Source organism: Mesoplodon mirus, assembly GCF_964341445.2.
Source record: "Mesoplodon mirus genome assembly, chromosome: 7".
Taxonomy (NCBI): domain Eukaryota; kingdom Metazoa; phylum Chordata; class Mammalia; order Artiodactyla; family Ziphiidae; genus Mesoplodon; species Mesoplodon mirus.
In genome coordinates this window covers 12,265,172-12,292,839 of record NC_138983.1, presented here as the reverse complement: position 1 = coordinate 12,292,839, position 27,668 = coordinate 12,265,172, and the positions used below count along the sequence as shown (strand labels likewise).

The window sequence follows — 27,668 nt, the reverse complement described above, 5'->3', positions numbered from 1 at the left end:
CAGATCCTCAACAAATATTAGTGGTCCCTCCCTGCCCCATCCCTCCATTCTGTGACTTTAAGGTTTATGTCCCAGGACAGAAAGAGATGTAGGAGTGGGATAAAGAAGGTATAGCCTCCTGGAAGGTCCCTTGTCCTCAAAGACAGTGTCTTCCCTTGATGCAGGTAATTTTAAAGCCTCACTTTATTGCTAAAAGTAAATATGAATATAGCATAAAATGAAGCTCAAAATTTGCATGAAGTTTTAAGATAAAACACTATAAAGAATGTTACTTGCAACAGACCTCCCTCCAGGGATCCCTGGATAGGAAAGCTTGAGAGGCATTCCTTAGCATTCTCTCCAAAGCATCCTGCCCTTATCCCCTGTAGGGAGAAAGGCCAACCTCCCAGATGTACCCCAAACCCTGAGAAGTGGGGGGCAGGAGCAGAGGGCAGGATCTGGACTCCCTCCAGACACTAAGGGCAGGGCATGGTTGAGAACAGGGAGGTGAGCCAGACAGCCAGCCACAGGTGGACAGGCTGGCACTTCAGGTGTCCTACTTAATGCCCAGCTGAGCCTGGCTGAGGACGAGGAATGGGGTGTGGGAAGACACCCCCTCCCCCAAGACACAGGCAGGTACACACCAGCCAGTCTCTCACTTCCCTTTTTATTTCCTCTAAGATCTGCAAGCAGCAGCAGCATCAGGGAGGGAGCCCACCCTCCAGCCTCGGGAAGGGGCTTACCGCCCATGCGGCAGCATTCAGGACACAGCCAGCACCTCAGGCCCCCTTTCCTCTGAGAGGCAGGGAGTTTCATACCCACATGCACACACACATGCCTGCACACTCTGGACACTGCACAGCTGAGATCTTAGGGGTCGCCTGTTCACTGATCCCACACGCCCCCAGGAAGCAGCAGCAGGTAGACCCCTAGGCCCAGAGAAAGGGCAGGGCTGCACCCTGGTCTCCCCCAATCCCAGGAGCAAGAAGGTCCGATCCTAGCACGGGGGACATCTTCAGTCAATGGAGCACTGCTTTGGGGATTTTTTTTTTTTTCCTTTTTAACAAGTCCCTACAAAAATAGAACTTCTCTTGGTATTTATAGATCCCCGGCGCCTGGCTCTGTGCGGAGGTTACAGGTAGAAAAGCCACGAGGCATTCCCTTTGGCTGCTCAGGCCTTGACTGCCTGTCACCCAGGCCCCTCAGAGGCCTAGGCAGTCACCTCAGGGCTGCCAAGCACCTTCAGGGGGCCCTCCCAGTGGGTGATGTACTCCCTCTGGAGCCGGGTGCGATAGTAGAAGAGGTAGCAAGGTAGCAGGAATCCCAGCAGTGAGAACAGCAGGAGGCCCAGATTCACCTTTAGGGCAAAGAGAGAGAGAGAGAGAAAAGAGAGTCAAGTGGGTACCTGTTCACCCTCATCACCCTCAGGGATCCTCCTTAGCCTCCCACAGGGAGGAGAAGGCAGCCATTTTTAGTCCAGGTCCTGGGCCAGAATGATAGATCGAGCTAGTACTTGCTGTGTGCAATCACTCTCCACCAGCATCTCACTGAATGTTCGGCAGCCTTATAAAGTGTCAGAGCCTGGTTTGAACCCCAGCTAATGCTGGTGCCCAAATGATCTGGTGCCATCTGGGTAGCCTGGGCTGGGAACCTCGACCTTTGAGGGCATTGGCAATGGGATCCCATTGGGAGTGGTGCTCCCAGGCAGTTAATAGCACTGGGGTGCAGCCTGGGATAGAAGGCCTGGGTCCGAGCCCACCTCCCATGGGCTCAGACCCAGCGCACATCCCACCCTGCGTTACTCACGGTGTGGCTCTGGGCAAGTCATCCTAATTCGATGCACCTCCTTCTCTGGGCCATTGTGGCAACGTGCAGTACAAAACACACGGTGCGCTTGGCACCTGGTGAGCACTTGGGAAATGGCAGCTGTCATTTCGTCATCATTCTGGCAGGATGGTCTTGGGGAGTGGGTGGGCCCTCGAGGCAGATATCAGCTTTAGGGAGGTGAGGTGAGCTCGATGTAAAGAAAAGCCTTTCCAACAAGACCAACAGCTGCCTCCTTGTACAGGACCGGCACCCCATCGCTGTGGGCGTTTGACTAAGAGGGTCTGGAGGAGCCCCTTTCTAGGGGCTCTGGAGAGAAGACCGCTGCATCGGGTGGAACTGGACTGGATCAGGACTGGGTTACTGTACAAATCACCTGGGAGCTTCCTGGGCCCAGGCCAAGAGATGCTGATTCAGTAGGCTGGGGAATCTGTGGGCGGGTCTGATGGACAGCCAGCTTGGGAACCCCCTGATTAGAGACCTCCAAGGTGCCTCCTGGCTGAGATAAGAGCGAGGGACCCCATCCCATACAAGAGCCCCCATCCTCAACTCCTTGGGTGCACCAAGAAGGGGATCCTGTTGCCCCCATGCCACCCCACCCCCACGACTTCTCACCCAGAAGGGCTCTCCTTTCAAGGGTCCCACCATGGCCATGAAAAGCGGCTGCTGGAGCAGGGCAAACACAGCACTGATGAGGGACTGCAGGCCCGTCAGTGTCCCAAAGTGGTTGGACGGGTACCTGTCAATGAGAGGAGGGAGGGCATCGTGAGGGGCGTGGTCCTCTCCAGCCCCACCCTTTGTCCCGTCCCTCTCTAGATATCACTCTTCGTTAGCCAGGCAGGGCAGAGCTTAAGAGTTCAGGCTCTCTGCACAGTGCCCTGGCCTCGAGGGTGTATGCTGTGACTTCAAGGCTACTGAGCTGGGTTCGGACACCTACTGTCTGTGTGATAACAGCAAGTTACTCAACCTCTCTGAGCCTCACTTCCTTCCCGAAAAACAGGGATAGCACTAACCTCGCTGGGCTGTTTGTTTATTCTTTTAACACATATTTATTGAGCTCCTATGACGTGCCAGGTACTGTTCTAGGTGGATGGAGATACAGCAATGAACCAAACAGATATGGAAGTGGCGTTCTGGCGATGGGTGGGGGGTTGGGGGGCGGCGTGCAGGTGGTCGTCACACAACAAGCAAGAGAAATGCACCGTTGGGACTTCCCTGGCGGTCCAGTGGTTAGGGCTCTGTGCTTCAACTGCAGGGGGCACGGGTTCGATCCCTGATCTGGGAACTAAGATCCCGCATGCTGGGCGTGGCCAAAAAAACAAAACAAAACCGAAAACGCACAGTGTGTTAGAAAGTGGTAAGTGCTATGGAGAGAAGTTCAGCAGAGAGAGGGGGGTGAGGGTATCTAGGGGGTTGCGACTGTAGACAGGATGGCCAGCAGAGGCCACTGAGACAAGGACAGCTGGGGAAAGGCCTGGAGAAGGTGAGACGGCTGGGAGCCTTGTGGATATCTGGAGGAAGCACGTGCCAGAAGAGGGGACAGCAAGTCCAAGGGCCCTGAGGAGGGAACACACATAGGGCTTCTGTGGCATGAGGCAGCCATGTGGGAAAAGGGGGTGAGCGAGGTGGGGAGGCGAAGGAAGAGGTCCCTGGGGTGGGGGCCGGACCCTGTAGGGCCTTTTAAGCCACAATGAAGCCTTTGGCTTCTTCTCTACGTGAGATAAGACGGGCAGTCGTGGAGTGACGTGAAGAGACTTATGTCCTAACAGGTGTCTCCAGCTCCTGTGTTAAAAATAAGGAGGGAAAGCAAGGGCGGACGCAGGGACGGTCAGGAGGCGGCGGCAATAATCCAGGCCAGGGGGTGGCACCGCTGGAGATGCTCGGAAGGGCTGGGTTTGGAGTCTGTGGAATGCGGAGCGGGCAGGCTTGCTGGTGGACTGGATGTGGGCTGTGAGGAATGAGGGCGTGGAAGCAAGGAGACTCCAGGGTCCGGCTGGGGCTGCCCTCTGAGGTCTGAATGAGGGCGTGGGGTCAGCATCTCACGCCACGCCCGTGATGGAGTAATAAGCGCGCCAGGACAGTTACAACTTTGTCACCGCTCTTTTACTCCATCACACCCTGGAGAGACCCTCAGCCGTGGAAACCAGAAGGAAAAGGGAAAAGGGAACAGGGACCAGGGCCAGGGGGGTAGGGCAGGCTAGGGGGTTGTTCGACATGAAGCAGGAAAGGCAGGAGGCAAACGAGACTGCTGTCTGGAAGTTTCGACAGGGCTGGCGCGGGGAGAGAGGCCACTCCTCCAGGGGCCGTTCCCGAGAGCAGACATAGGACCCAAGTGTCATGCACCCAAGGGTCTCAGCTGCCCCTGAGGGAAGACGTTTCGGACAGTGGGGCGGGCTGCCTTTGAGGAAGTGAGCTCCCTGTCATTTGGGAGCTGGGGGGAGGGCAGCAAGCCAGACAGCCTCCAGAGCAGCCTCACCAGCCCTGACACTGCAGCAGTCCAGGGAGGCTGTGGAAGGGCGCGCTCAGGGGAGCCCAGGAGCCCAGCTGACTCACACTGCTGCGTAGAGGCCTCCACAGGCCGAGTGGTAGAAGCCTCGGACCATGGTGTGCAGGACAAAGGTCAAAAACTGAAACCAAAAAGAGAGCGGGGAGAGCTGAGAGCAGTGCGGACACAGGAGGAAGGCCGGTGACGGTGAGGAGGAGAGCGGAGCCTGCACACGCCTGCCCCCTCGCCAACCCGACCTCCTACAAACACTTCCTGGAGAGCCCAGAAAACAGACCCAGAGGACGGGAGCCCTGCTTCCTGGAAGGCACCTACCCGGTGAACCATGCCTGGGGCGGCACTCTGCAAGGCAGGGACAGCGGGGAGGATGGAAGTCGGTACCTGGAGGTGTAAGTTGTTGATGAGGCAGGTGATGCCGAAACCCACGAGCAGAAGGTTGGTCAGGGTGAAGGCGTTGATGGCATTGGTGAGCTTCTGGATCTTGCGGTAGCGTGGTCTGACGGACTTGGTGGCCACCCCGTCCCTGAGGAGAACAGGCCAACAGGCCATCACCGGCCGCTGCCCCGACCTCCTTGGCGGCCCTCCCCACCCCCTGGGTTCTCAGCCTGGTCCCTCCCCTTTCAGGGTAGCAGAAAAGGGAGAAAGTCATTCCTCCAGCCCTGTGTTTCTCAAAGCATGGCTCCCCCAGCATCATCTGGAGCTTTTCTTTAAAATGCAGATGCCAGGGTCTTGCCCCAAACATCAGAATCTCAGGGGGTGGGCGCTGGAATCTGCATTTGGAAAACTATCTCCTATTTCATGAGCACAGAAGTCTGAGAATCGAGGATGGGAAGGAAGGTGGAGAATGGGGAGCTCTCACACCATCTCTCATCAGAAACCCCCACCAAAGTGTCCCTGACCACCAGCCTAGACAAAACTAGATGACACTCTAGGGACAGCCGCTTGGCCCCTGACTGCCCAGCAAGCCCCTCCCTCTAGCATAATCAAGGGCTCTGAGGCTGGCCCAAAGGAGAGGTCAGCAGGCTGAGACAGATGAAGACAGGCTGCCCACTGGTCCGAGAGAAGGGCCCTGCTGATGGACCATGGCCGTCAGAACAGAGCGTAGAGGAGGAAGACTGGGTACCAGGGCCAGGGAGGGAAGCCGCATCCTTAGATGACTTCTCTCCTAGTCTCCCTCTCCCATCCTCTCAGGACAAACAGGACCGTTTGGATCAACACAAAAAGAACACAAGCGGTCAGAAGACCTTCGTGTAAGACCCAGTGGTGTGGGACTTCCCTGGTGGCGCAGTGGTTAAAAATCCGCCCGCCAATGCAGGGGACATGGGTTTGAGCCCTGGTCTGGGAGGATCCCACATTCTGTGGAGCAACTAAGCCCGTGCGCCACAACTACTGAGCCTGTGCTCTAGAGCCCACGAGCCACAACTATTGAGCCCACGTGCTGCAACTACTGAAGCCCGCGCGCCTAGAGCCCGTGCTCTGCAACAAGAGAAGCCACCGCAATGAGAAGCCCGCGCACCATGACCAAGAGTAGCCCCCGTTCTCCGCAACTAGAGAAAGCCCGCGTGCAGCAACGAAGACCCGAGGCAGCCATAAATAAATAAATAAATAAAATGTGGTGGGGAGAAAAAGACCCATTGGTGGTCTCCAGCCCACAGGACGGCCCCGATGATCCTCGCATCCTGCATTCACACCCTGGTACGGTCCCCTTCTACAAGGTTCCAGAGTTACTCTGTGTGCCTATAGAAGACAACCTCACTCGTGTATGTCACTTCTGAGATGACGTCATGAAAGACCTTGTAGCTTCTGTCCTGGTGTCCCTCCCTTAGCTGTCTTGCTCTGGGGCCAGCCAGCTTCTGTGTCACGAGCAGACTATAGAGAGGCCCAGGTGGGGAGGAACCGAACCTCCTCCAATGGGCACATGAGTGAGCTTAGGAGTGACTGTCCAACCCCAGTCAGTACTTCAGATGACTGTGGCCCTGGCCAGCAGCTTGACCACAACCTTATGAGAGACCCTGCTATGGTCTGAAGGTTTGTGTCCTCCACAAATTCTTACGTTGAAATCCTAATGCCCATGTGATGGTATTAAGAGGTAGGGCCAGGAATTCCCTGGCGGTCCAGTGGTAAAGACTCCAAGCTTCCACTGCAGGGGGCCCGGGTTCGATCCCTGGTCAGGGAACTAAGATCCCACAAGCCGCGTGGCATGGCCAAAAGAAAACAACAACAACAAAAAATAGAGGTAGGGGTAGGGGCTCCGGGATTTGACTTGTGCCCTTATAAAGAGGCCCCACAGAGCTCCCTAGGTCCTTCTATGTGAAGACACAACGAGAAGTCTTCCACCCAGAAGAGGACCCTCTCCTGACCATGCTGGCACCCCGATCTCAGACTTCCAGCCTCCAGAATTGTGAGAAATAAATTTCCATTGATTATAAGCTACCCTGTCCATGGTATTTTGTTATACCAGTCTGAACAGACTCAGACAGACTCTGAGACAAAACCACCCAGCTAAGTCATTCCCAGATTCCTGACTCTCAGAAACTATGAGATAATAAATGTTTGTTGTTTAAAGATGCCAAGTTTGGGGGTGATTTGTTATACAGCAATAGATGTCTAATACACCAACTCTATCTCTTTCTAACCGTAAGAAGGCTTTAGAGTGTACTCTTTACAACAGAGGTTCTGGAACCTACTACTAAATACTGTGTGATCTTGGGTAAGTTAGTTAACCTCTCTGTATCTCAGCTCCTCATCTGTGAAACGAGGATAATAATGTAGGTACCTACCTCAGGGAGCTGGTGCAGGACTAAACAGGACAATGCAAGTGCCTAGTGCACAGTCAGCATTTGAGGTCAGCCATACTTATTATCAAGCCAGCCAAGTCCCCTCTTCATGTCAGTTTCCTCATCTGTAAAATGGGGATGTACCCCTTCTCTCCCAGGGCTCTTGGGAGAATAAAATAAGATGCTGGCTGTGAAAGCACAAAGCTGTCACCACCCCTGGGCAGGTCACCTAGCAGTGGGGGTGTCCACGCAGTCCTTGATCCGCCAGTCCATGATGTAGCCAATGAGAGGGCAGGTGAGAAGGCACGACAGCTGCATGGCCCCAAAGATGGACGAGTAGAACTCAACTGGGCAGGGCAGGAAGAGAAGTGGGGTCAGGAGCTGACATGACAGATGCCAGCAGCCTAGTGGGCACTGTCACCCATGTCCAGCAGAGGAGAGAAAATGCCAAAATCACCTTCCTTTCACCCCCAAATTCTTAGATCCCCAAAACGCCCAGGGCGACAAGGGTGGGTCCAGGCTTCCCCCACAGCAGGCAGTGGCGGGGTGCGTGTGGGCAAGGACCCGAGCTTTTGTCCCCCTACCTGTCTCTGTCACCCTTTGTTTCAGGTCGTCTGTCTCTGTTGGGGGCGGAGGAGGAAAGCCAGGGTGAGAGGAGCTCAGCCAGGGTGACCCCTGCACCTCCAGCCCCCAGTGGGCTCGGCTGCACCTCACCATGCTCCTGGCCCCCAGTCACGATGTACTCCAGCATCTTGTTCATAGCGGCCATGTAGAAGATGATCCGCAGCTGGGTCATGCCCATGGTGAGGAGGCTCCACAGGAAAATGGGGGAGCAGAGGCTCTTGCGCAAGGGCACAGACTCTGGGGAGACAGCAGGAGGTGCCCCTGAGCCCCAGATCTTCCATTTGCCTCTGGGTGTCCCAGCTGATGCAGTTCTAGCAGAGGCTCTGACGCTGTGACTTCGGCGAGGCATCAGTTTCTTCAGAAACGAGGGTTCAGCCTTACTGGCCTCCAAGTTCTTGCCCAGCTCTATAACTATCTCACTAGAGCATTTTCTTTTATTTTTTGGCCACGCTGCATGGCTTGTGGGACCTTAGTTCCCCAGCCAGGAATCGAATCCGGGCCCTCAACAGTGAAAGTGTGGAGTCCTAACCACTGGACCGCCAGGGAATTCCCTCACTAGAACATTTTCAGGTGACCTCCAGGTGTGTACCGTAGGCTTGGCGTGGTAATAATAACTCGAGCTACTATTTATTAAGCACTTGCTATGTGCTGCACACTTGATTATTATAATAGGTATTATCCCATGTAATCAAGTTGTACAACAACCCTATCTTCAGCACATTCTACAGATGAGGAGACTGAAGCTCAGAACGCTCAATTACTTGCCCGAGCTCATGGGGCTGGATGGTGCAATGCAGGCGGGATGGACTCAGCTCACGCCTGTAACAACTCTGCCATTGGAGGATCAGCAGTGGGGATCGGACTCATAACTTCACAGCATTTTCAGTTTGCAAAGAGCTTCCACGTCCCTGTCTTCATTCAATCCTCACAACTAACTTCCCTGTGAGGTGGGTGTTCTTAGTGCTAGTTTAAGAGACAGGGAAGGGCTTCCCTGGTGGCGCAGTGGTTAAGAGTCCGCCTGCCGATGCAGGGGATGCGGGTTCGTGCCCCGGTCCGGGAAGATCCCACATGCCGCGGAGCGGCTGGGCCCGTGAGCCATGACCGCTGAGCCTGCGCGTCCGGAGCCTGTGCCCCGCAACGGGAGAGGCCAACAGTGAGAGGCCCGCGTACCGCAAAAAAAAAAAAAAAAAAAAAAGAGAGAGACAGGGAAAGTGAGAGCAGGGTTAAGTGATCTACCCAAGTCACATAGTCTGCAGTTGGGAAGCAGGACTCAAACCCCCGTCTCCTGACGCCCAGGCCCATCGTCCTTCCACTAATCACAGAGCTGTCACCTTGCAAAGTGGCTCAGGCAGAAGGCAGGTGCAGCTCCTCCTGTAGCCAGCAGGAGGCGCCAACCAACCAGGTGTCAGAGGACCCAGACTGGAGGCTGGCTCACCTGCAGTATCTGACGCAAGAGGCTTGGAGGTTGCAGGGAGCCCTGAGGAAACCAGCCCTCCCACAGGCCCGGACACCCTGCCCCATTCTGGAAGCTGCCCCTCCCTCATCCCGGAAATCCCGCAGAGTACCCCTGAATCTGAGCTTTCCCAGAGTTCCCTGGAACTTTGATTTGCCCGCATTCTAGAAACCGGGAGCAGGCCTACCTCTATGAGGGGGTGTTGTGAGAACTGAAGAGGGGAGAATGAGCACTTGGGCATGCGTGCTCGCTACGCGCGAGGACCCGTCCTCTCCGTCCCCCAAAGCTGGCACCTTGACCAGACACTCACTCTCAGCAGACTTTTCTGAGGTGTCACGAACGTCCTGGGACGAGATGAAGATGTCTGCCCCCTCCTCCAGGCTGGGGGCCTTCTGGCTCAGCCGCTGGCCCACGGTGGTCACATAGGTGTAGAAGCGGTCACCTGTCACCTTGTGATCCAGGGCCAGCCCTCTGAGCTTGATCTTCTCCCTGCCAGTAGCCAGGCCACAGCACGTGGGAACCAGCCACACAGAGCCCCCCTTCAACAGCCTGCCTCTAGGGGGTGCTGTCCCAGGGGTGCCAAGCCCCCCTTTAACCAGCACTGACGTGCGCACTGACAAGCTCCCAAGGGCAGGGCTTGTGTCTGTGTGTCTCAGAGCCCGGCCCAGGGGCCAGCTCAGCACACACTAAGTGAAGGATGGATGCGCCGTTTTCCACTTGGGCTGTAGCCATGGAGGCAGCATTCAGAACTCAAACTCTGGGGTGGGGGGAAGGAGGGAGGGATAAATTAGGAGGTTGGGATTAACATATACACACTACTATATATGAAATAGATAACCAACAAGGACCTACTGTATAATACGGGGAGCTCTACTCAATATTTATAATAACCTATAAGGGAAAAGAATCTGAAAAAGAATATATACAGATATATATATATATATATATATATATATGAATCACTTTGCTGTACACCTGAAACTAACACAACATTATAAATCAACTATACTTCAATAAATTAAAAAAAAAAAAAAAGAACTCAAACTCTGGAGTTCTGATTCCAGCCTTAGATTCATCCCGCCCCCCTTCAGTGGTATGACCTTAGGAAAGCCACTTTGTTCCCTGTGCCTTTGTTATGAATGGAGTTAATAACAGAACCCACGTCACAGAGCTGATTGAGAATGAGGGCTGAGCACAGTGCCTGGCACACAGGAGATGCTCCATCAGTATCAGCTACTTGACTGGCACCCTAGGTTGTGGAGCATCACTCCAGTCCCCTGGGGAACTGATGGGGGGTAGGTAAAGTTGGCATTCAGGTTGCCCCCCAAAGGGTGGGATTTCATTCCTCTGTTTCCCCCCTTTCTGGGTCCCCGTAGCACATGGCACTATTGCCACGGTCCCTCCTGCTCTGATCCCATCCTGGACAGGAGAAGACAGTCCCCACGTTTTGGCTGCCTACTTTATGCCTGATCTACTCAGAACACCTGCAGGTGCGTGGGATCAGGCCCACAGTTCAGATGAGAAAGCGGAACTTGGAAAGCTCAGATGCTCGGCAAATCTTGGTTCCTCTGAGTCCACAGCTGCTTCTGTCCATCACACCACCACACCCCGGCCTCCAGATCTGCGGCGGAGGAGTCACCCTCCCACCCAACACCGCCCGGTCACTCACTTGTAGTTGACTTCCTCCGGCGAGGGAAAGGCTTCACTCGGCCAGTTGAAGGCACAGTTCAGAAAGATGAGGCAGGCCAGGCTCGACCAGGTGTACATGATGGTCATGAAGGACACGCCGGCGTCATAGATCAGCTGTCGGGGGAGGGGGCGGGCCATGGAGGAGGCTACCCAGCCCCAGGCCTGCGTCCTCCAGCTGGAGGTAGAACCCAGGCCCCAGAGGCCTTAGAGAAGGTCTTTTCTACCCCATTCCTTGTACCCAATTTGCAGATGAAGAAACCAAGACCAGAAGTTAAGAGTTGGATCTAGAAGCCCCACCATCCTCTTCCTTTCTCACCCCAGCCTCCCTCAAGAGGTGTGAAATAGTTCGCACACGGTGCCAAAGGGGCTGGCCACAAGCTCAAAATGTCTTTGAAATCTCTATTATTATCTTAAAAAGACACACCAGTGTTGCCTTTGACTCCATACACGTTTGTTTTCACATGAAAGTCATTTCATTTTATGTACAAGAGAGGATGATGAAAGCGCCTAACCGTGTTTATCCTGCCCCTTCTGGGCACCCTCCCTGGGGGAAAGACAAACCCAGTCTGAGAAGCCTTATCTCACCTTGCACAGGTGTGACAACTGAAAGGGGAGGGGCATGTGCAAGCACTCTGCCCACAGCCTCCCAACCCCAGGACAAGCAGGTTCTGTATTGATTGGGATTCTGTGCCAACGTAGCAACTGTTCTAGGGAGGAAGCCAGGTATTCAGAAATGTCCTGCCTGCCACCCTCTGCCTGGGATGGCTGCTGTCTGCCCTCCACTCAGGCTCCAAGCTCCAGTGCTGCCTGGGGAAACTGCTCCTCCTGGGCCTCAGGCTTTGGGGCTCTTTCTTCCCTGGGAGCAGGACACAACTTCAAAGGGCCACACCTGCAAAGATCTGGTTCCTCAAATCCCACTGCCTTAGTCAAGGGAAGGGAGACCCCCAGCCTCCAGGCCTGCTCCTACCTGAACAATTGTTGGTCACCCCCATCAGTGTGCTCTCCACCTCCTCTGGCCACGGATGCTGAGCAAGTGCCTTCTAAACCAATAAATTAACTGCCCAAGGCAGAATCTGAGGGACATGGTGCAGCCCAGCTGGAAGGGTACTTTGATATCAGAGGGAGAAAAGAGGCCCCAAACTTGCCCAGAGCTAGAACTCAGGCCTTCCGGCTCTAGGTCCACCAGGCTGAGCTGTCTAGGAGCTGGCCAGACCTGGACTAGCTTGGTGACCTTGGACCCAAGTCATCCAGCCTCTTCAGGGCTGGGGAGGGAGATGCGGCCTGAAAGGTGGGGTGAGGCCAAAGAGGCGAGGGCCTTGAAGGCATGTGAAGGGGTTGGACCTGATTCTGTAGGCGAAGCAGAGTGGGTGGATGACCTAGTCCTCCATCTAAGGTCATTCTGGAAGTCATGTGAATGACAGCTTAGAGAGGGAAAAGCTCGGAGGCAGGGACATCAGCTGAGAAAGCACTGGCCCAGGAGCGAGGATGAAGGCCTGGGCAGAGAAGCAGAGAAGTCAGACCCACTGGTCCACAGCAGCACCTGGGCTCTTCCCGTGACGCTGCAGTGCTTTGCCCTGCCGTGCTTTGACCTCCGCCCGGCAGGAAGTAGGTCACCAGATATACTATGCACCCAGCCCCACCCAGTTCTTGTGTCAAGGCAGAAAGAAGGCCAAGCGACCTCACTGACCACCAGCTGCCCACTCCCCAGGCAGCTCCGTACCTTGATTCCCGGGTACGTGATGGCAGAAGAGGCATAGGAGCCGATCATGAGGGCCATGAAAGTGGAACGCAGGTTCCCAAACATGTTGGGCAGCTGAGAGAGGAGAAAAGTGCCAGTGAGCAGGGAGGCCCTGACACCTGCCCAGGGCTCCCTTTTCTCCGCCCGAGCAACCTTGGAAGCTTCTAGCCCAGTAGTCCTCGACGTGACCTCCAGGAACACCAGCCCCAGAGTCACAACAGAAAAGTTCTAAGGCAAAATCAGGGTCGGAAACCGGGCTGTACTCCCCTCCCACATGAAGAAGTGCCCACAAAGAGAAATTTTGTTTAACCCCATGGTTTCCCAAGTTACTTATTTATGGAACCCCTTAATCATGACTCGCCTCTTAATAACCCATGGGTTAGGTGTTTAAGAAACACTAACCTACAGCAACCCCTTTGACAGATGAGAACACTGAGGCCTGGAGCGGGAAACGAACATACTCAAGCTCACAGAGCACGTTACTGACTTTCTCCCCTGTCCTGGCCATCCGAGTTCTATCCCAGAACCCAAGGCTGTGACCATGGCTGGCTCTGTAACAGGATGGTGCCCCTTAACCTTCTCGGTGGCCCCAGAGGCCCCCAGTCCATGGTTTCTACTGAGCCAGGACAAGTAACAGGACGACTAGAGAGGTGAGGGTGGGAGTAGGGGGGAAACAGGGCCAGGCCAGGTGTCCAGAAGAGGAGGCTCTGACCCGCAGGGCAGGCCCAGAATTCCTACCAGTAGAGAACTGACTGTGTGTTCTACTCACTGGCCTGAGCCGGGCCCTCAGGGGAGGGGAAAGCAAAGTCACACAGCCCTTCGTGTGCACCCACCTCTCCCTCCTCCCCCCAGTCAACAGATCCCACAGCTGGAAGCGTCTTAGATGCCATACAAAGCTAAAACCCTCTCCACAGAGGGAAGAACGGGGGTCCAGAAGGGGATCTCAAATAGCTCTGGAGAGGAAGGCGAATAAACACAGAGACCTGACCCATCAACCTCGAGGAGGCTATGAAAAACAGCTGGGGCCGCCCTGACCCCCTGGCACCCTGTCTGTGCGAGGAAGACTGCAAGGACGCCACCGAGAAGCGCTAGGGCCAGGGGAGCGGCGGGGTCCTTGGTGCGGGCGGCACCGGAGCCGGGGGCGGGACCGGAGCCGGGTCCTGTCATTGGTTGGAGATTACGGTGGTGGAGCAGGGGGCGGGCTGCGGGCGGAGAGCCCCCTACGCCCCAGGGCAGGGTGCAAGGTTAGGCCCCGGAGGGCAGGGGAGAGAAAGGCTTTAGGGCCTTGAGCCAAGGTGCGCAGCGTGGAGAAGGGGCTGCGGAGGGAGGTGAGGATGAAGGGATCCGCTTCCTTAGAAAGTTGTGAAATGTCCTGGGCTGGAATTAAAGGCGGTTGCTGGGCGAGGTGAAATTCAGCCAAAAAACACCCAGTTTGGCGGTCAGGCGGCCCTCCTCTGAGATAAACAGCCCGAGGCTGGCCGGCCAGGAACCCCTCCTCCCACCACATACGCTGAAGCCTTTAACCCTTCTGCACGCTCACTCGCATATACACTTAGAGTAACACACGCCAAACACACATGTAAGAGGTCAAGCCGAGTGAAAAAGCCCTTTCTGTAGGTCAAGCACAGTCAAGTGTCGGCAGTATTATATGGTTCAATCTAACACACTCACAAATACATCTACCTACCCACGGACAGCACCACATATACACAACGTGGCAAACAAACACACGCCCGCTGTCTCAAGCTGCCCACCGGCCTTACTTTCGCATTACCCAGCTTTATTCTTTCCAGCACTTATGACTAGGGATATCATTTATTAGTTTACTTGTTTTGAGGGTTGTCTGTTCCCCCAATTCCTGAATATAAGTTCCAGAAAGGTGAAGAAGTTGTCAGTTCTTTCTGTGCTGTGGCCCCAGGACAGAGTTCAACAGATGTATGGGCTTGGGGGACACACACACACACACACACACACACACACACGTGCATGTGATCTGCGTCCACAGGCCCTTCTCCCACCCTCACCCTCCCGCACTCCTGGGTGCCCTACTGCCGAGTCGGAACCTGTCATACTCACCGTGAGTGAAGAGAACGTTAGGCAGATGCCACCAAAACCATTCAGGGACAGCGCCAGGAATATCAACGGAGACAGAACTGGGAAGCGGGGAGGGATGCATGAGGCACTGGGGAGCTGCGGGCGGCTAAAGGCAGGAGCTGGGGTAACACCCACCTTCATCCCACCCATGCTTTTCCTGTGGGGACACGAGAGGCCAGACATCTCACCTTTGGTGTCCCAAGAGGCCAGGGCCATGAGGGTGCAGGATGCAGCAAAGCAGGCGCTGTGGAGATGCAGGGGAAGGGGGAGGGGCTGAACATCCTGCGCCTCCCCTCCCCCTGCCGCACCAGTCCTGCCCAGCAGCTCCCCAAAGCCCCTTCCAGTTCCCCACAGCCCAGCCGCCTCACCTGCCAATCAGCCGCATGGGCCGGGGCCCGAAGCGGTCCATGAGGATCCCCAGCGGCAGAGTGGTGGCGCTGAGCACGAAGGAGCCGATGGTGAAGCCCAGGTTGAGCATCTCTTCCTGCTGGCTACAGCTCAGCCACTGGGGCTGCCCATCCTGGCTGGTGTTGGTGGTGTTCACAGCTGAGGAGGGGGAGGGAAAGGCAGCACGTGAGCGCGGGAGCAGCTGGGCACAGGAGAGAGGCCTGGGATCAGGGGTCCTGCACTCAAGCCACATGCCTCTGCTTGGCTGCTAACCAGGTGACTTGGGAATTATGCCTGCTCTGGTGGGGAAGGGGCTCCATAAACGGCAGCAATCAGTATCTGACCCAGGGAGAGTCATATACCCAACCTGAGGCCTCAACTAGCTCAAATGGAATAACGGACATCGAAGTATTTACCAAATTGAAATATTCACTCAGTGTCCAAGCTTAAGGGGTTGAGGATCCCCAGTAGGATCCAGCCAATAGGATCCAGTAGGAAGCACCCTCGAATCCGGGACAACATCAGTGGGTGATGCTCAAATGATGTAACAATAATTCCCTTAAAACTTAGAGGACGCTTCCCCATAAATGACATTCTGATAAAATAATAGCTAATATTTGTTGAGCATTTAACTGTGTTCTAGGCATGTCCTCAGCGGTCACTGTATGAACTCACGACAGCCCCAGGAGTCAGCTAATAAAGTATCCCCACTCTCCAGATAATGAAACTGAGGCGCAGAATTAGGACCACGGCACTGCCCTCCAGTGCTCCTCTACAAGTCCACCTCCGAGAAGACGCGTCCTCCAGGTAAAAGGCCAACTTGGAGTTGTGTCAAGTTAATGAAAAAGGCTGGTGGCGTGGGAAGGAGGCGGGTTTCACTTCACCCAATGCTCAGTGAGTCACGAGGTGGCGGCTCCCCTGCCTCCTACTTGTTACTTAAGCATCACTGCCAAGGGCAAAGTCAGGGTGCACCTGGAAGGTGGACAGACCAGGGTCTGAATTCCCACCACCATTCCTACTAGCTGTGCAACCTTGGACAAGTAACTTCCTCTCTTTGAGGCTCAGCTCAGGCCCCTTGCCTGTAAAAAGGAGCAGAGAATGCCTAAGCCAGGCTCCTTAGGAGATTCAGTTGGAGAAGGGTCCGGGCCCAGAGAGGGTGTCCTGAAACAGCTGATGAAGGGGAGACGATGGCCCCCTGCGAGAGCCATGATGTGATGCGCCTCTTCTCTAGGTGCCGGGGATCTCACGGTGAGTAAGACAGGAAGTTCTCAGCTCTCATGGGGCTTGTATTAGATAATAAACAAGGAAACAAATGGACACTGATATAAAGAGTCACAGGTGCTACGAAGAGAACAAAACAGGAAGATGTGATAGTGCTGAATGCTGGGAAGGGGAAGTATCTGCCCTCCGTGGTGGCAGTGACCCCTGACTTCAGGTATCCAAAGGGCATGCAGGCGGCAGAAGGCTGACATAAAGAAGAAGAGAATGAATTCTTTTCAAAGCATGAGTGCTGGCCAACCAGAGGAGAAAGCCCCTTGGGCAATGGGGTGCTCAGGTGCCTGAAAGAAGGGGTTAGGGGTTTAAAGCACAGAGCCTCTGGGGTTCAGGCTAGCCCCCCCCCCAGTTTAATGATCTTCATCGTCACTGTTCATTTCTCCACCAGGTTTGTCTGCACCTGTTCATTCAATCTACATACACTCAAGCGACATCTACTGTACGACAGGCACTGGGTCGGGACAGTGGGTAAAGCAGGAAGAAATGCAATGCTAATTTAGACCAGAGGCTACCAACAGGTGACCAGCAATGAACCCCACCCATATTTTGCTTGGCTTGCAAATTTTAATTGGGTGCCAGTTTAAAATCAGGAGTTATCACCTAAAAATCCAGAAGTCTGGCTTCTCTTTAGTAAGTCAGAAGATCTGGCCATTGCTGGAGCTGAGTAGAGACCACTCCTTTTCACCGGGGCTTGCCCTCTCTAAGTCACCCACGTCCTCACCTCTTCACGAGGTCTCAGACATTTGCCATCTTATATCTGCCCTGATTGGCCCAATTATTATTAGGTTTTCTATTGAAGTATATTTGACACGCAATATATTAGTTTCATGTGCACAACGTAGTAATTTGATGTTTGTATACATTACAAAATGATCACGACAGTAAGTCTAGTTACCATCTGTCACCAGGCGTACTATTACTGACTGTATCCTCATGTTGACATTACCACCCAAGTGTTACTAACTGCCTGGCCCCTGTTGGCATCTGAGTTTGCAGCCCCTGAATTAGACACGGTCCCTGCTCCTAAGTCTTTCACAATCAAATGACACTTTCCCTCACTAGCTCTCAACTAATTAATACCTACTTTGTGCCACGCTTTTCCATATAAGTATATCATTTAATCTTCACAACCCTAGGAAGTGAGTGTAATGATCCCCATTTTATAGATGATGAAGCTCCGAGAAGCAAGGTAAGTCACAGTTACACAGCTTCTTACAGGCAGGCCTAGATTCAAACTCAAGACCCTTTCCAAAGCCAACACTTCCCCGTTACCCCAATGGGCCTCTCTATCCTGAACAGGGCAGCTTAGTAAGTTTTCAAAGTCTACGCTAGTGCTGGCGAGGAAATGTGTTCTTCTGTTGGTGGAGAACTCCAGCCTAGTGTATGGCGAATAACTCAAGGTCAATTAATGCATTCACTTCTCCGGTTTAAATTGATCAGCCTCTTGTGAGTTTGACTAATAAGAGCTAGTTCCTAAGGCCGGATGACTCTTGAGTGGTTGGATAAAGCCAGACTTCTTTTTTTTTTGCAATGTACTTTTTATTTTTTATTTATTTTTATTGGAGTATAGTTGATTTACAATGTTGTGTTAGTTTCTGCTGTACAGCAAAGTGAATCAGTTATACATATACATATATCCACTCTTTTTTAGATTCTTTTCCCATATAGGTCATTACAGAGTACTGAGTAGAGTTCCCTGTGCTATACAGTAGGTTCTTATTAGTTACCTATTTTATTTTTTAATATTAATCGTGTTTTTAATATTATGTTGAAATAATAATGTTTTGATATGTTGGATTAAATGTTATGAAAAATTATTACAACTGTTTTTAATTACTTTTATTTTATTTACTTTTTCATATTTCTTCCCTTGTTTATTTTTTGAGAGTCTATTTCCTTTTCTCCCCCTAAATTGAAACAGTTAATATCAATAGCTCTTGCTACTTCTGTTTTTACATTTAAAAAAAATTTTTTATTGGAGTATAGTTGATTTACAATGTCACATTAGTCCTTATTCGTTATCTATTTTATAGATAGTAGTGTGTATATGTCAATCCAAATTTCCCAATTTATCCCTCCCCCTCCCTTTCCCCCTTGGTAACGATAAGTTTGTTTTCTACATCTGTGACTCTATTTCTGTTTTGTAAATAAGTTCATTTGTACCTTTTTACAGATCAAGCCAGACTTCTGAACCAAGAGGGAAGCCAAGCCAGCAAGCAAAGACCTCTGTCCATGTGCATTACAACAGGAGAGGTCTTTGACATCTAACCTCTCCCACTTTATAGACAAGTGAAGCATGGGGTGCAACAGGGAACACATATGCAGTAATTTAGTGATAGAGGTGGGCTTAGAAGCCAGAGAAAATAGTGTTTCTCAAAGTGTGGTATGCACAGCATGTGAGCACTCAAGATGGGTTTAGAGGTACAGATGACCCTTGAACCTCAGGGGGTTAGGGGCCTCAACCCTTCCCCCGTGCTTTGGAAAATCCGCCCGTAATTTAGTCAGCCCTCCTTTTGTGGGGTCCCTCCGTATCTGCGTTTCTGCAGCTGCAGATTCAACCAGCCATGGAGCGTGTAATCCTGTACTAGTTACTGCTGGAAAAAATCCTAAGCAGTTCAAACCCGTGTTCAAGGGTCAACTGTACAGGTAATGTTTTTTGATGTCTCATAGTTATTAGTTATTTGAATGTGTATCAAACACACATATACATATATGTATGTATTAGAAATATATACGTATGATGTATGTGTGTATGTATGTGTGTCTGAGTAACATCAAACTCAAGGTCACAAGAGTATTATACATTTTTTTTAAACAGGATCTTTAGTTTAATTTAATTTAATTAATTAGTGAATTATTTTTTGGCCACACCACACAGCTTTCAGGATCTTAGTTCCCCGCCCAGGGAATGAACCCTCATCCCCTGCAGTGGACGCGCAGAGTCCTAACCACTGGGCCACTAGGGAAGTTCCAAGAATATTACACTTTAAAATGAGGCTTTTTGGGCCTCCCTGGTGGCGCAGTGGTTGAGAGTCCGCCTGCTGATGCAGGGGATACGGGTTCGTGCCCCGGTCTGGGAGGATCCCATATACCGCGGAGCGGCTGGGCCCGTGAGCCATGGCCGCTGGGCCTGCGCATCCGGAGCCTGTGCTCCGCAACGGGAGAGGCCACAACAGTGAGAGGCCCGCATACCGCAAAAAGAAAAAAAAAAATAAAATAAAATGAGGCTTTTTATTTTTTTAAAAGTGGATTGATTTAAAAGGAAGTATTAAGTAAATAATAGTACCTATGGCACACAGAAATGGTAAAATCATGAAGGTGAACTGCAAATGACTAGGCCTAGGAAAAACGGGAGAGAGGATCATGGTTAAGCATTCTTCGTGTCCAAATTCTGGCTCCACTAGCTGTGCTGCTGAAACTCAGAGGTTCTGCTATCCCATCTGTGAAATGGGGATAGTGACTGCAGCCATGTAAAAGGTGGGCTCTAAGGACTGCTGCATACACACAGTGCTCACAAAATGATCCCAGGTCTCTGAGCCCTTCCTCACCAGCCCCCACCCTTGCCCCATCATTCATTTTCCTGCAGCTGACACAGCCACATTCACCAAAACACCCGCAGAACTGGGCTCTGGCTACTTGTCTTCTCTGTGACGGGGCTCCCCCAGGGGAACTCTTAATCCTAAGGCCTCGGAGAAAGGTTCTGGGGCTGAATACTATACTCACTCTGCTCCTTATTTATTAGTTGTGTGACCTTGGGGAAATTACTTAGCGTCTCTGAGCTTCAGCTTTCCTTTCTATAAAAAGAGTTGTTGTGAGGACTAAAGATCTAACTAGCAAATAGTCAATGCTTGATGAACTTCAGCTACTGTTTCATTATTTTGGCACTTATGCTGGATATGCAGTTGTGTGTGATAAGCTGAATTGCCCTTGCCTACTTCTGAGTAACAGTCCTCTTTAGCTGTGATGCCCCAACAGGTGGGTCAACCATCTACCCCAGGGTGTACCTCAAAAGAGGGAGAGCAGAAACCTGAGAAGACAGAGGGTGTGGCCGGGGAACCCCAAAGCCGACACTAATGAGCACCTCAGTAATGAACTTGGGACTTCCCTGGTGGTCCAGCGGTTAAGATGCCACGCTTCCATTGTAGGGGGCACAGGTTCAATCCCTGGTCATACAAAAATAACTCCAAATGGATCAAAGGTTTAAATATAAGAGCTTAAACCTTAAAACTCTTAGAAGAAAACACAGGCGTAAATCTTTGTGACCTTAGATTAGGCAATGGTTTCTTAAACATGACACCAAAACACAAATGGCAAAAGAAAAGATAGCTTGCACTTCATCAATATTAAAAACTTTTATGCTCCAGACCTAGAAAACAAACTTACGGTTACCAAAGGGTAAAGGAGGGGAGGGATAAATTAGGAGTTTAAGATTAGCAGATACAAACTACTATAGATAAAACATATAAACAACAAGGACCTACTGTATAGCACAGGGAACTATATTCAATATCCTGCAATAAACATAATGGAAAAGAATATGAAAAAGAATATGTACATATATGTGTGTGTACGTATATATATACATATATATATGAATCACTTTGCTGCACACCAGAAACTAACACATTGTAAATCAACTATACGTCAATTTTTAAAAAATAATCCAAAAAAAGAAACTTTTGTGCTCCAAAGGACACCATGAAGAATATGAAAAGACAACCCACGGTGGGAGAAAAGTTTTGCAAATCCTATATCTGATAAGGGACTTGTATCTACAATACAAAGAACTCTTACAACTCAATAATAAAAATAACCCAATTTAAAAATAGGCAAAGGGGGCTTCCCTGGTGGTGCAGTGGTTGAGAGTCCACCTGCCGATGCAGGGGACACGGGTTCATGCCCCGGTCCGGGAAGATCCCACATGCCGCGGAGCAGCTGGGCCCGTGAGCCATGGCCGCTGAGCTGCGCGTCCAGAGCCTGTGCTCCGCAACGGGAGAGGCCACAACAGTGAGAGGCCCGCGTACCGCAAAAAAAAAATAAATAAATAAAAGGGCAAAGGATCTGAATAGATATTTCTCCAAGGAAGAAATACCAATGGCCAATAAATACATGAAAAAGATGCTCACCATCATTAGCCACTAGGGAAATGCAAATCAAAGCCACAAAAATATAACACTTTATGTCCACGAGAAGGGCCGTAATAAAAAAGATAAACAATAACAAGTGTTGTCTAGACTGTGGAGAAACTGGAACCCTCCTACACTGCTGGTGGGGGTGTAAAATGGCCCAGCCACTTTGGAAAACAGTCTAGCAGTTCCTCAAAATGTTCAACATAGACTTACCCTATGGCCCAGCAATTCCATATGGGAGGAAAGCCTATGTCCACACAGAACTTGAACATGAGTGTTCATACGAGCATTACTCATAATAGCCAAAAAGTGGAAACAACCCACATGTCTGTCAACTGTTGAGTGGATAAATAAACTGTGGTAGCAAAGGACTTGGAAAGGAACCAAGGCTTGATACATTTGCCAACATGAAAGAACCTTGAAAACATCATGCTAAGTGACAAAAAGCCAGTTACAAAAGATCACCTATTGTAAGAGGCCATTTATATGAAATGTTCAGAATAGGCAAATCTATTTTTGTCACAGGCAAACCTGTAACAGAAAGTAGATGATTGGTTGCCTAGTGCTTGAGGGTAAAAGAACAGGTTGGGGGAGAGGCACTGCTAGTGAGTCCAGGATGACTTTTTGGGGTAGAGAAAATGTCCTAAAGTTGGTTGTGGTGATGGTGGCACAACTCTGAATAAACTAAAAACCATTAACTTGTATACTTGAAATGGGTGAATTGTAACGTATATGACTTATATATTAATCTAGCTCTTACCCATATTTTTAAAAAGGTGGAAGGGTGGGCAGCAAAAGGGAAGGAGCTTTGGGGATGATGGAAATATTCTAAATATTGACTGTGGTGATGGTTCCTGAGGTGTGTAAATTTGTCAAACTTCATCAAAATGTGTGATGTAAATTAACCTTCAATAAAGTTGATTGAAAAAACAGGTGGGGCTTCCCTGGTGGCGCAGTGGTTGAGAGTCCATCAGCCGATGCAGGGGACACGGGTTCGTGTCCAGGTCTGGGAGGATCCCACATGCCGCAGAGCGGCTGGGCCCGTGAGCCGTGGCCGCTGGGCCTGCGTGTCCGGAGCCTGTGCTTCGCGGCGGGAGAGGCCACAGCAGTGAGAGGCCCGTGTACCGCAAAAAACAAAACAAAACAAAAAAAAACAGGTGGAGAAGGCAGGAAGAAGCCACCGGATGGGCAGCAGCAGGCATCAAGGCCAGTAGGCAGCAAAGGGCAGGTCTCTCCAGCCTCCAGGGTAAACAACTCAGAGGGTACCTGGACTCCTGGCCTCTATTGGCAAAGGGATCCCGCACCCCTCTGTCTGGTTCTCTCAGCCACCCTGGAGCACCCAGCATTTCACCCCAAGCCAGCTCCTCCTGACCCAGCCTGCCTCCCCTGGTCAGCTGCCAACTCTAATCTCCACCTCCTCAGGCCCCCCAGCACCCTGTAATTGGGGCCGGGAGATGCATGTGCATCCTCGCACCCTCGGTGCCACCTGCTGCTTCCTTACAGATAAGGGTGGCGGAGGGTTGGAGCAGAGTGGGTGCTGCCCAGAGATCAAGAGCACCCCAGCTCCACCCCCGAAGGCAACGGTTTTCTCCCACAGCCAAGGCAGACGCCTGCAGGGAGTGGAGTTGAGGAGTGGGGAGAAGCTGGGAGAAGCCAGCAGAAGCCAGGAATGACCCTAACGTTGATCAAGCGCTGTTAACCCTCAGCATAGATACTTACTCTTCTTCCCATTTTGCAGGCCGGGCGACTGAAGCTCAATATTTTAGGGAACTCGCCAATGTCACCCAGCTGCTAAAAGTGGTGGAAGCTGGGATTCTAACCCAAGCTGGCCTTCTTCCAAAGCCTGTTCCACAGCAAGGAGGTTGGAGGAAGAGGATAAGGGGCGGGGTGGGGGGGGGCGGGGAGGGGAAGGGCCAAACTCCACATGCCTTGAGCTCCTTAGGCTGAGCTTGTCCGCACAGCTCTCTCCTTCCCAGAAAAGAAAGATACCTATCAGATCACGAGAGCCTCAAGTCCCAGACACTAGGAAGGGCGACTCCTTGCCTCCAGGCACCTGAAGACAGCAGGGATGTGGTTACTGCTCCCAAGGATTGTTAGAATTCTCACTCCTGCATCCAGGGCCCCTGATTCAAAGCCAAGGTGACCAAAGTGGAAAACAGGGACCATCCACAAGTTGGGGCCTAGAGGAAATGAGGCTATTAACTTTGTACAAATGGTTCCTTGAAGACCTGGGGGCTCAAATGGCCTGGAAAAGGAGAAGCACACTGCCTCCCCCTCCCTTTACAATCAAATCCAGCTTGCAGGCTCTCCTTTGCCTCACTCAGCCTTACAATAGCCCTAGTAAGAAATCCCTCACCCAGCTAGTAGCTGCTGCACGTCTGGGAATCTCCACCTTGCTCTAGACCTGAGGCTGCAAGGGATCAGTCCCAGGATCTGGATGCCCGCAGGACACCTGGCGTTCAGTGAAAACTGGATTCGATGAATGAGGTAGAGTGGGTCATTCTCTAGAGGAAGTTTGAAGAGGTCAAGAAGTGGGGCTGCCCAATCCCCTGCGGCGTGCTCTGTCTTGAGCAGCCCGGCTTTCTGTCTCCTTGGCCACCTGTCCTTTGCCGGCGTCCACCGTCCCCCTCTGCTGCCCCTCCCGAGCCCCACTGGCCCCTTCTCGGGCATACCTGAGCACATGCTGGAATAGAAGCCCTCGTTCTTGAGCATGATCAGCAGGGAGCTCCAGCCCAGGAGCACCGCAGAAAAGAAGAGGTTCTCCAGCACGGCCGTGCACGCCATCCACCAGCGCCTCCGGTACGCCTCCTCCAGCGTGGGGGCCATACTGGTCGCGAGCCTGCCCAGGAGCAGAGCACTGAGCGAAGGGCCCAGAGGACCCAAAGAAGCATCCTGTATCATGGTGGCTCCCGAGACCCCTCGAGCCAGCCCGCAAGGGGGCCTTCATGGAGGCCCCATAGAGCCCTGGGCTTCCCAGTGGGTGCTGCCGAGCTGGTTCTGGGCGCACTGGCAGCGCCAGGGGCGCACGAGGCGCTGGGCTCCCGCCGTGTCACTATCAGAGACAAGGAAGGTCCTGTCTGTGCGCAACAGCTTCTTGGCGCGCTGCCGGGCTCTTCCACCCAGGCCAAGGCACGCAGAGCCCGGCTCCCGGGGACCAATCCCGCACTTCCCCAAGTCCCCAAAGGTCAGCAAGGGGCAGGGCGCGCTCTGAAGCCACCGCTGGCCAGTATCCGGCCTCCCGCTCCAGGAAGGACCCCCAGAAGCAAGCAGGGGGAGGAAGGGGAAGTCTGATGTTAGCTCAAGGACACCCTCCCCTCTTCCTGTTGCCCCTATAAGACCACTCCTCTTCTCTGGGGCCGGGCTTCAGCAAGCCCTCCCCCTTTCCGCACTAGGCGACCCAAGTCCCTACAGTCTCTCGGTCCAAGCCGACAGCTGCCACGTGGAAGGAGACCCAGGCAGGCCCTCCAGCGCCCCCGGCGCCACCCACTCACACGGGCACCCAGCTGCGCGCCGGGGAACATGCCCGCCCTCTCTCGCCCGGGGAGGGGGCTCGGGCACCCGCAGGAAGTCCGGCGGCCGCTGACTTTATAAGAGCAGTGGCGGCGGAGGGGCTGGCGGGAGGGTGGGTTTACCGGAGAGAGAAAGAGCCCGAGCACCCACCCCCACCCCCTCCGCCTAGGCCACGGCCGCCGCCGCGGGAGGAGACGGGACGCGGGCTGCGCGGGGGCGGAGAGCGGCCGGTGAGACCGAGAAAAGCAGAGAGGAGAGAGGGACAGGAAGGGCAAGAGAGAAAGGGCGCGAGGGAGCGGAGCAAAGCACGAATGCCTTCGCCGGAGGGCCTCAGTACTCTCATCTGTGAAATGGGGCTTTGCATTTAGGAGTTCCCGCAGGTCCGTTCGAACTCCGACAAGAGAGTTTCTCTAAACGGACGCAGTGCAGCAAGAGAGGGCGCCGAGGGGCCAGACCAAAGGGGAAGGAGGGACGCGCTTTGGAGAGGCGGGACCTACGGGCTCAGGTAACGAGTCTTTCTTGGGGAGCCTGGAAGTGTCGGTGGGAGCCAGCCGGGTGACTCTCAGAGGACGTGCAGCCCGCGACCCGGACCCCAGCCGCACCCGCTGCTCACCTCTGATCCGGGGCAAACGCGCCTCCTGTAGCCGCCGACCGGTCGCGGAGCGGCGCGTGCACAATTTCGGCGTCCGGTGTCCGGCGGGCCCAGCTCGGAACCGCAGCGGCGCTCGGGACTTCTCTGCGCGCCGGGTCTGGGCGGCCTCGGAGATTCTGCCGGACAGCCTGGTGTCCTCACCGCCTCGGTCCCATCGGAAGAAGTCGGGGAACGGGAACCCGGCGGGCGCCACCGATCCGCGAAATGAGGCTAGGACGAAGTGGATCGACGGAGTGAACAGTTGTACTTAAAACCGGCCGGGGCTGCACCCCGAGGTAGGGGCGGGGGCTCCCTTCCCTAACCCTCCCCCTAGGTCGAGTTTCACGGGCACGTGACTCGTCCTCTGGTCCCCAGATACTCTCCCCGGCACACGCCCCTGCACCTAAAATGTCCACCCTTACTCCCTCCCCCTGCCCTCCCCCTCGGCCCCCCAGACGAATCGGGGCAGCGCCCTCTGTATCCTTGGTCAAAACAAAGAACAACTCGGCTGGAGCGGACTGACCGCGATGCAGGGCAGCCTTGGGTGGGGTTTTGAACTGTGCACTTGGGAGTAGAGTTTTCCGAGAGGCAGAATGACACGGGTTTCTTTGTGGAGTTAGATCGAGGTCTGAGAGTGGACTTGAAAACCGTCCTGGGTTATCCTGAGCAAGTTGCTTAACCTCTCTGAGCCTCGGTTTCCTCCTATAAGTTCTCATAACAATAGTACCTACCTTACAGAAGTACCTACAATAGTACTGCCGAGAGGTGGGGGCTGGGATTGAGGGTTATGAGGCAGGCAAGGTGCTCAGCACAGCGCTGGGCACAAAGTAAGCATAACAAATGTTCACTGTTGTTACTACCGTCATTATTATCATTTTAGAAGATATGGTGATGGGATGCTTCCAGCCACTTACTGATTCCTGGTAAATCTCTCAACCTCCCAGAGCCTCAGTTTCCTCATCTGTAAAATAGAGGGTGAACTGTGGTGTGGATTAATGGGATGAGGTCAAGGGCAAATAAATACAGATGTGAGTTTATTAGTGTGTTGAGAGTGATATTCGTGATACTCACAAAGCTCTGTGGGCATGTGAGCAACTGCCCAGGAAGTTCCAGACCCCAGACAGGAGGGGCTCTCTGAACGGCTGAGCCATCTAGCCACGAGAGGAACTTAAATTTGCCGAGTGGCTACTATATGCTGGGCACTTTCCAAACAAAAATTATCGTTAAATCCTCCAAACGTTACAGGCTCATCTAAACCTCAGAGCTTTTCACAGAGGGAGAAGACTGGAGGCTGGCAGCTGGAAAATGGTGGGTAGAAGCAGGATGCAAAGTCAGGTCTGTCTGGCTTTGAAAGTGTGGCCCTTTCCATTCCTCCAGCTCGGGAAGAGACAGCAAGAGCAAGGGCTTAGCAGCAGAAAAGGCACAAGGAGTTCTCTCTGGAAGGAGCACAGTGTCAGGCTCTGATGCTTTCACTTCTCAAAATTAATGACTGGCTCCCAGAACTTCCACCTCAAGGTCAAACTCCTTAGTTTTGCACAAGAGGCCCTAGAATAAGGACCCCCATGCCCAAGGCGGTCATGGATGGATCCCTTTGAGAATGCAATAAAATTGTATGAGTCCATTCCCTATGAAAATGCCTGTGTGAACATGAACACACACATATATTTACATTCAATTTCCAAGGGTTTTGTGGACCCTGCACAGACTCTAGGGGTCCACGGGCCCCCGTGGCTGTAATGCTTGCCGCTCCTTATCTCCAACCCACATTTTGATATTTTCCCCTTGTGAACTGTCAGCTCCATGGGGGCAAGGGTCTGGTCTGCTGTGGTCACTGCTGTATCTCCAGCACCAAAAACAGCACCTGATCAGGGCTTCCCTGGTGGCGCAGCGGTTGGGAGTCCGCCTGCCGATGCAGGGGACGTGGGTTCGTGCCCCGGTCCGGGAAGATCCCACATGCCGGGGAGTGCCTGGGCCCGTGAGCCATGGCCGCTGAGCCTGCGCGTCCGGAGCCTGTGCTCTGCAACGGGAGAGGCCACAACAGTGAGAGGCCCGCGT

At 52.9% G+C, this 27,668-nt stretch overlaps 1 protein-coding gene across 4 annotated transcripts; it reads right to left on the bottom strand.

The window, feature by feature from the left end:
• Positions 1 to 110: 110 nt before the first annotated feature.
• SLC43A1 (solute carrier family 43 member 1) lies at positions 111 to 26,385 on the bottom strand. 4 transcript variants are annotated; one of them, XM_082626441.1, is made up of 15 exons: positions 25,596 to 26,385; positions 24,145 to 24,311; positions 15,050 to 15,227; positions 14,870 to 14,925; positions 14,664 to 14,740; positions 12,570 to 12,662; positions 10,830 to 10,963; positions 9,471 to 9,649; positions 7,798 to 7,944; positions 7,668 to 7,703; positions 7,313 to 7,430; positions 4,688 to 4,829; positions 4,357 to 4,430; positions 2,419 to 2,542; positions 111 to 1,336 (listed from the first exon to the last, which is right to left on the bottom strand). In XM_082626441.1, the coding sequence occupies exons 2-15, from the start codon at positions 24,296 to 24,298 to the stop codon at positions 1,190 to 1,192; spliced, it is 1,659 nt and encodes a 552-aa protein (XP_082482567.1). In that variant the 5' UTR covers positions 24,299 to 24,311; positions 25,596 to 26,385; the 3' UTR covers positions 111 to 1,189. The 4 variants fall into 4 exon arrangements, with proteins under 4 accessions (XP_082482567.1, XP_082482568.1, XP_082482569.1 ...); XM_082626443.1 differs by lacking the exon at positions 25,596 to 26,385 and having other exon boundaries at positions 1,199 to 1,973; positions 24,145 to 24,326; XM_082626442.1 differs by lacking the exons at positions 4,357 to 4,430; positions 25,596 to 26,385 and having other exon boundaries at positions 24,145 to 24,326.
• Positions 26,386 to 27,668: the final 1,283 nt, after the last annotated feature.